The 9,011-nt window shown below is 45.1% G+C and overlaps 1 protein-coding gene across 1 annotated transcript; it reads left to right on the top strand.

Annotated features, from left to right (window-relative positions):
- The first annotated feature begins 570 nt into the window (after positions 1 to 570).
- Positions 571 to 8,035, top strand: LOC124616493 (chondroitin proteoglycan-2-like). Its single transcript, XM_047144805.1, has 3 exons — positions 571 to 577; positions 2,904 to 2,983; positions 7,229 to 8,035. The coding sequence occupies exons 1-3, from the start codon at positions 571 to 573 to the stop codon at positions 8,033 to 8,035; spliced, it is 894 nt and encodes a 297-aa protein (XP_047000761.1).
- The last annotated feature ends 976 nt before the right edge of the window (positions 8,036 to 9,011 follow it).

Raw genomic sequence — 9,011 nt, 5'->3', positions numbered from 1 at the left:
GCGGCGGGGTGAGCCAGTACCAAAACATTTTCCGTTGTCTCAGATGCGTGTTGGTCGTGAGTACCATATAGCGCGATTTTCTCACAGTGAGTACTAAATACCGTTCCACCATACACATTCGGAACTGCTTCTCCAATATCAAGAGACAGCGTCTCAGTATGTGTAAGCGATCTTGGCTACGAAGGCTAGAAGCAACGTAGTTGGTTACCGTGATAGTAGTTTAATGTGTAGTCGTGCCACTCATACGCAGTTTCCCCGAATAGCGGTTTGTATCTCATCTACAGCTCATCCGATACATTTCCTGGGTAATCACTCTGGCAGAGCGTTTAAAAACCACCGTCGGTAAATTATATATGTTCTCAGGTGATGAAATAGCAATTGTCAGCATCAGATAAGTAACTAATGCATCGGGAGTACTGCGATATGCATAATGGTACATTTTTTTCTTATCGGAGGAGCTGCTGTTCGGGTGGTTTCGTTTGACGCAGGAAGACGGCCCCTTGTGAGAGTATTTAAGCGGTGCGAATGTAAGTCTGAGGCACCTTTTGCGGAAAGCAACGGACTGGCATCATGAGAGGTAAGAGCAACTTGCCGTGGTATTTGCGTATTTGTAACTTTTCATACATTTTCTATTTGGCTAGAAAATCTACATCGTACTTTTAAACTAAGTTGTTCGAACAGAGTTGTTGCTAAAATGTTCTCTTCTGTACTGTTTATTGAGGTTTCTCCAAGAGAAACATTCTCAGATATGTGACAAGTAAGGGAATTGACCACTATCTGGAAATACATCAAGTGCAATGCTAAAGCCTGTAAAACAACAGCTTAAAGCAGTTTGGAACAGAACCGACCGAGACAGGTTATGGGAACTCTTAAGGATATACACAACTGCCCATTAAAATTGCTACACCACGAAGATGACGTGCTACAGACGCGAAATTTAACCGACAGGAAAAAAATGCTGTGATATGCAAATGATTAGCTTTTCAGAGCATTCACACAAGGTTGGCGCCGGTGGCGACGCCTACAACGTGCTGACATGAGGAGAGTTTCCTACCGACTTCTCATACACAAACAGCAGCTGACCGGAGTTGCCTGGTGAAACATTGTTGTGATGCCTCGTGTAAGGAGGAGAAATGCGTACCATCACGTCTCCCACTTTGATAAAGGTCGGATTGTAGCCTACCGCGATTGCGGTTTATAGTAGCTCGACATTGCTGCTCGCGTTGGTCGAGATCCAATGACTGTTAGCAAACTATGGAACGGTGGGTTCAGTTGGGTAATACGGAACGCCTTGCTGGATCCCAACGGCCTCGTATCACTAGCAGTCAAGATGACAAGCATCTTATCCGCATGGCTGTAACGGATCGTGCAGCCACGTCACGATCCCTGAGTCAACAGATGGGGACGTTTGCAAGACAACAACCATCTGCACGAACAGTTCGACGACGTTTGTAGCAGCATGGACTATCAGCTCGGAGACAGTGGCTGCGGTTACCCTTGACGCTGCATCACAGACAGGAGCGCCTGTGATGGTGTACTCAACAACGAACCTGGGTGCACGAATGTCAAAACGTCATTTTTTCGGATGAATCCAGGTTCTGTTTACAGCATCATGATGGCCGCATCCGTGTTTGGCGAGATTGCGGTGAACGCACATTGCAAGCGTGTATTAGTCATGGCCATACTGGCGTATCACCCGGCGTGATGGTATGGGGTGCCATTGGTTAGACGTCCCGGTCACCTCTTGTTCACATTGACGGCACTTTGAACAGTGTACGTTACATTCCAGATGTGTTACGACCCGTAGCTCTAGCCTTCATTCGATCCCTACGAAACCCTACATGTCAGCAGGGTAATGCACGACCGCATGTTGCAGGTCCTGTACGGGCCTTTCTGGATACAGAAAATGTTCGACTGCTGCCCTGGCCAGCACATTCTCCAGATCTCTCACCAGTTGAAAACGTCTTGTCAATGGTGGCCGAGCAACTGGCTCGTAAAAATATTCCAGTCACTATTCTTGATGAACTGTGGTATCGTGTTGAAGCTGCATTGGCAGCTATACCTGTTTGACTCAATTCCCAGGCGTATCAAGGCCGTTATTACGGCCAGAGGTGGTTGTTCTGGGTCCTGATCTCTCAGGATCTATGCACCCAAATTGCGTGAAAATGTAATCACATGTCAGTTCTAGTATAGTACATTTGTCCGATGAACGCCCGTTTATCATCGGCATTTGTTCTTTGTCTATCAATTTTAATGGATAGTAGTGTACATATTAGGATCAGAAACGCCTTAATAGAAACGCAGTACATCCGAAATTAATGCATTCTGTTGCCTAAGCAGCAGGTGCTGAAGTTAACATTAGAGATAAAGTAATGGATCTTCAACGATTTTTTTCCAACTCACAGCGTTGTGTTAGAGTTCAGAGACTACCAAAAGTTTGCTGATTGTGATTTATAACAGTACTCGGCTACCACCGCAATGAAGTTAGAAACAATGCATTTGCGCAACTGTAGTTTCGTATTACATTTGTACTGCTGACACTGTTCATATCCAGCTCTCCGTCAGTCTCAGCTTCAGAGAAGTGGAGAGCTAAGTAAATTTTATAAGAATAGAAAAGTGCTTCGGGTTTAGCGTTTAAGAAGGAAATCTCTTTCAAATAGTCCGTTTTATGGAGAGATCAAGAGCAATATATATTATCCCACATAGAAGAATCTGAGATGAATAGTGAAGCTTCAAACAGTAATCGCTGTAATTCCTTTGCTTTACTGGATATGAAAGCTTAGGGCAAACCGACGAGTAGACGCATTAAATTTCAGCTTCATTTTGGAAAAACCATTTGTATCTTTGCATTACCAATCTCCTCGTGTGAAAAGTTGTGTGTTGCACTGTGCGTTATCTTCCAGGATCGCAACTACTTGTGACTGTCGTGCTAGCGGCCTTGGTTGGAAGGAGCAGCGCAGCTTCCATCCGAAAGGTGACTGTGGTAAGTGCATGACAACCACTTTGCAGAGTATGTGGTGCTTGCTGAGTCTAAAAACCAATAGCTCTATTAACGTTTTCAGTGCCTAATGTACGTGGGTGTTCAACTTCATGATTTACAGTTTACTTACTTCAATATACCAGAGAGCCATTTATTAGTGTGATTGATCTGTTGAAATTCTTATCTCTCCAAGTAATACGTATGTAGGTGAATAGTGGCGAAGATGAAGTAATCCTGCTTTGTATTTCTTTACTCGAATCTTCTCAGTCGAAGTGTTCTACGAATATAGCTATTAATTACAAAAACAGTTCAAAATATTGAATTCTGTTTAAGGTTAAGTCTCATCTACTAAACTATTTTACCTATGTAACGTAAAACTTCTATCAGCTATATTCAGTCGTTAATGCCTGTAGTGTCTATATGACAGGTAACACTATACGAAGCATAGAATTAATGCGACAGGATTATCCTATAAAGCAGAATATAGGCTTTTGATGTCACAGGTGTCTTGTACGGCCTCTGTATGAAGAAAAATTCTCTCTGTCGTCTGTTTCTTGCTAAGCGCGGAAATAGAGAGGTCTAGGTCTTGTGATGTAAGATTTACGGGAGGCTTCTGATGAAGTCATTTACACTCATTTAGATCCATTAGTGTGAAATAAAGAGTAAAACGTCTTCCATTTAGGCTGCAAATACTTTCAATCACGGATATAAGGAGACTGGCTCTTCGAAATTTTGAAGGTATCAGGGTAAAATACAGGGAGCGACAGGCAGTTTACAACACGTACAGAAACCAAACGACAATTGTAAGAGTCGAGGAACATGAAAGGGAAGCAGTGATTGAGAAGGGACTGAGACAATTACGTAGCCTATCCCCGGTGTTATACAATCTGCACATTGAGCAAGGACAAAATTTAGAGTAACAGTTGAAGTTCAGGAAGATGAAATCACAAGTTTAAGGTTTGTCGATAACTTAATTCTATCAGAGACAGCAAATAATTTGGAATAACAGTTGAACGGGATGGACAGCGTCTTGAAACGAAGAGAGTCGAATTAAATCAGGTGATAATACACTCCTGGAAATGGAAAAAAGAACACATTGACACCGGTGTGTCAGACCCACCATACTTGCTCCGGACACTGCGAGAGGGCTGTACAAGCAATGATCACACGCACGGCACAGCGGACACACCAGGAACCGCGGTGTTGGCCGTCGAATGGCGCTAGCTGCGCAGCATTTGTGCACCGCCGCCGTCAGTGTCAGCCAGTTTGCCGTGGCATACGGAGCTCCATCGCAGTCTTTAACACTGGTAGCATGCCGCGACAGCGTGGACGTGAACCGTATGTGCAGTTGACGGACTTTGAGCGAGGGCGTATAGTGGGCATGCGGGAGGCCGGGTGGACGTACCGCCGAATTGCTCAACACGTGGGGCGAGAGGTCTCCACAGTACATCGATGTTGTCGCCAGTGGTCGGCGGAAGGTGCACGTGACCGTCGACTTGGGACCGGACCGCAGCGACGCACGGATGCACGCCAAGACCGTAGGATCCTACGCAGTGCCGTAGGGGACCGCACCGCCACTTCCCAGCAAATTAGGGACACTGTTGCTCCTGGGGTATCGGCGAGGACCATTCGCAACCGTCTCCATGAAGCTGGGCTGCGGTCCCGCACACCGTTAGGCAGTCTTCCGCTCACGCCCCAACATCGTGCAGCCCGCCTCCAGTGGTGTCGCGACAGGCGTGAATGGAGGGTCGAATGGAGACGTGTCGTCTTCAGCGATGAGAGTCGCTTCTGCCATGGTGCCAATGATGGTCGTATGCGTGTTTGGCGCCGTGCAGGTGAGCGCCACAATCAGGACTGCATACGACCGAGGCACACAGGGCCAACACCCGGCATCATGGTGTGGGGAGCGATCTCCTACACTGGCCGTACACCACTGGTGATCGTCGAGGGGACACTGAATAGCGCACGGTACATCCAAACCATCATCGAACCCATCGTTCTACCATTCCTAGACCGGCAAGGGAACTTGCTGTTCCAACAGGACAATGCACGTCCGCATGTATCCCGTGCCACCCAACGTGCTCTAGAAGGTGTAAGTCAACTACCCTGGCCAGCAAGATCTCCGGATCTGTCCCCCATTGAGCATGTTTGGGACTGGATGAAGCGTCGTCTCACGCGGTCTGCACGTCCAGCACGAACGCTGGTCCAACTGAGGCGCCAGGTGGAAATGGCATGGCAAGCCGTTCCACAGGACTACATCCAACATCTCTACGATCGTCTCCATGGGAGAATAGCAGCCTGCATTGCTGCGAAAGGTGGATATACACTGTACTAGTGCCGACATTGTGCATGCTCTGTTGCCTGTGTCTATGTGCCTGTGGTTCTGTCAGTGTGATCATGTGATGTATCTGACCCCAGGAATGTGTCAATAAAGTTTCCCCTTCCTGGGGCAATGAATTCACGGTGTTCTTATTTCAATTTCCAGAAGTGTAAATTGCGAAACGAGACGCTTGAAGTAGTATATGAGATGAGACCTACCATAAGGGCAGAAAAATAACTCGTGAAGGTCGAAGTAGACAATATAGGCGATGGAAAGAATAATGTTTCTGAAGAAGAGAAATTAGTTAACATCGAACATAGATTTGTGTGTTAAGAAGTCTTTTCAGAAGTTACTTGCCTAGAGTGTAGCGATGTATGGAAGTGAAACGTGGAAGATAAACAGTTTATACAAGAAGAGAATATAGGTTTTCAATCAGTAAGGTGCTACAGAAGAATGCTGAAAACTAAATGGGCAGATCTTGTAAGTAACGAGTAATTACTGAATAGAATAGTGGAATTCAGGTATCTGTGGCACAATGTGACTAAAAGAAGAGACCAGCTGATAAGGCACATTATAAGTCATAAGGAGATCACTAATATAATATTCGAGAAAAGTGTGGGACGTAAAAATTGTAGAGGAGGAAGGCCAACAGACGAATATAGTAAGACTAGATTGTAAAAGCTACTCACAGATGCAGAGGCTAGCACAGGATACAGTAGCAAGGAGAGCTGCATCACATCTGTCTTCAGCCGGAAGATCAGAACAAATGACAGTAAAACCACCTCCAAGTACAGGGGAAGAATCATCTGACTTTTAAAAATATGATCTGACGCCAGCCATTATTTTGAGAAGGTCAAGTTCACAGGCTGTTTCTCAGACGTTCTTACTGAAGCAAGTTAGGTCCCCTTTCTTGATGGTCTCCTCTGTCGACCTGAAAGAAAAAAATCTTAGGTTATTGAAGTGCACGTTTAGCGTTCTACCACTGGCCAGATACACTCAAAAATCGAAACACAACGAAAAGTAAAAGATACAGTAGTAAAGGTACGATAGTTGGTCGAACTAAAAATGTACTGTGACAAATACAATGAGAAGCTACAGGTTAGGAGATAAATGTATGAAATATGTAGCCCACAAAACTCTAACAGCTGAAGAATCTTTTTGAGTACTTGACATACCATTTATAGACAAATAACTTCCAAGAAATCACACTGAAAGTAGGTTTATAGTTGTACAATGTGAATCAGGACTCCTCCGACTAAATTTTGGCAATTGGTCAGGAAATTTTTTTGTCTTTAGGTACAACCAACTCGATCATTGCAAAGTAATAATTTAATTGTGATTCATTTGGAATAATATCACATCTACATTTATTCCCGTAAAAATATCTTCACAGCAGATGCTTGTATTATGAAATCACTAAAGTTTCCAAAACAAACACCGTGTCATGCAGGCGCCTGTCCACAGATGTTGTTACCATAGCTACGTCGTTGTGCCGCTCTTCTATCGCAATCAGTAAATCCTTGCACGAGATTCATATCTGACAATTCTCTGTCCGGAAACTTATCCGTACCTCTGTCTACCACTGTTAAATACCAGCTAACGCTGCCCTAAAGACAATACCAAGACAGTACCATGTAGTACAATGCGTACATGGGGGCGATGAGTAAAGTGCACAATTACTCTATGGTGCAGACATTTTCAGTGCAGTAGACATACAAAGATAAAAGGAGTAAAAATTCAATTGAATTGCAATTACTCTGTAATGATCAACAAGACCGCTAAATAACTTTCCAAATAGCTGTTAACGTACCATATTCCTGAACAAGCTGCGAACTATTGTCGATGGGGCTCGGTTTAACCACGTGTTTTGTATATCACTGTAATCCGTGATAATGGAAGAATACTAACATGTAAGCAATTTTTTTCAGGTTAGTGCAACTTGTCAGGGAGCGTCCGGGCCATTTCCGAACCCGGACAGCTGCTCAAGCTTCCTTCAGTGCGAGCCGTCAGGTGTCGCAACGGTCATCCCGTGCCCAGCAAACCTCGAGTTCAATCCAATGCTGAGGGTGTGCGACTACCCGGAGAGAGCTGGCTGCTCCTCATCCTCGTCTCCGCCTGCTGACGACGACAATGGTTCTGGTGGGGGATCAGACGACAATGGAGGCAATTCTCCAGCTCCACCTTCTGACGACGCCCCCACCTGTCCACCGTGGAATCCTGATGACGTCACCCAGCTCCCCAATCCGAATGACTGCAGCATCTTCTACAAGTGTGACGAGAACGGCGTTGCCTGGGTCATTGAATGCCCAGCTGGTCTCGAATACAATGCAGAGCTGAGAGTGTGTGATTATCCAGAAAATGCTGGTTGCTCAAGCAACCCGTCGGAAGATACGCCCTCTGAAGGGGATGAAGATGACGAAAATTCTAATGGAGGTAATGAGGTAAGCCCGAATCCACCAGCTGGAGATGCTCCTACATGTCCAGAGTGGAATCCAAACGACGTCACGCAGTTGCCCAATCCAAATGACTGCAGTAGCTTCTACAAATGCGACGAGAATGGTGCGGCTTGGCTCATACCGTGCCCGGATGGACTAGAGTACAACGCGGAGCTGAGAGTGTGCGATTACCCAGAAAGTGCCGGTTGCTCTTCGTCAGCTACACCAAGTAACCCACCTGGCGACGACCCCTCTGACGACGATCAGGAGAATGGTAACGCCGACTCTGGTAACGGCTAAAGCACGCAGCAACCACCTGGAGATGCTCCCACCTGTCCACCTTGGGATCCAGAAGACGTCACCCAGCTGCCGAACCCCAGTGACTGCAACAGCTTCTACAAGTGCGACGAGAACGGCGTGGCCTGGTTGATACCGTGCCCGGAGGGCCTGCAGTACAACGCCGAGCTTAGGGTGTGCGACTACCCTGCAAATGCCGGATGTTCTGCCTAACGTGCTTACCACTATATTCAGAAACTATGTGTCACATCATCGGATGTGCAATCATCAAATATTTGCTACAAGATGTGATCAAAAAGAGGTTATTTGTATTACTTGTGTTGTCCTTTTATAACTACTGTGGTGTATGGCGTGATTTGTTAATACTGCAATGGCTTACATCTGATTCTTGCACGAAATAAAATTACAGTGATGTAGACGTATTAATCTTTAATACCAATTACCCTGTCGCTTTGTGTGTTTAATCAAAATCTCCATGAAGAAACGGAACTACGCGTGTGTAGCTACGCTTTTCTGGAACGACTTTCATTGAAGCATTGGTTCAAGATGTGCTGGGGCATATTGCTTCCACACGTTTGTCAACTACTAATGTTAACGTTGTCTTTGTTTGTACTGACGAAATGACTGGAGCAATTAAAATTTGTTGTTACCCTCAGTTATTCATTTTGTTCCCTTTTTAACATTTGGCTTAGTTCATTATACCAGTGCTTCATGTATGATAGAACCTACGCTGGAAACCCTTTGGAGTCGTAAGCGAATTAAAGACTTTGAGAGAGAGGAAATCTGTAAAATATTGTGCCTTCGTACGACTATGGGAGTGGTTTGAGCTGCAGTCGGATGTGGGCCAAAGAATGCAATAGTTGTACCTCTTTAACTGTCAAAGTGGGGAATTTTTTAAAATATTTTTATGATAGAATAATTTTTTAAATTTTAATGATCTTAAAGTTTTTTGAAGTTTTAAGGTTTATTCAGTCGACTC

Source organism: Schistocerca americana, chromosome 5, assembly GCF_021461395.2.
Source record: "Schistocerca americana isolate TAMUIC-IGC-003095 chromosome 5, iqSchAmer2.1, whole genome shotgun sequence".
In the NCBI taxonomy this organism is placed as follows: Eukaryota; Metazoa; Arthropoda; class Insecta; order Orthoptera; family Acrididae; genus Schistocerca; species Schistocerca americana.
The sequence above is the reverse complement of the archived record's forward strand: the minus strand, read 5'-3'. Positions and strand labels throughout refer to the sequence as shown.

Bases quoted from the DNA above. Each gene is read 5' to 3' on its own strand.
- LOC124616493 (XM_047144805.1), top strand. The intron at 2,984-7,228 runs GTAAGTGCATGA...AATTTTTTTCAG, and splicing joins CCATCCGAAAGGTGACTGTG to GTTAGTGCAACTTGTCAGGG.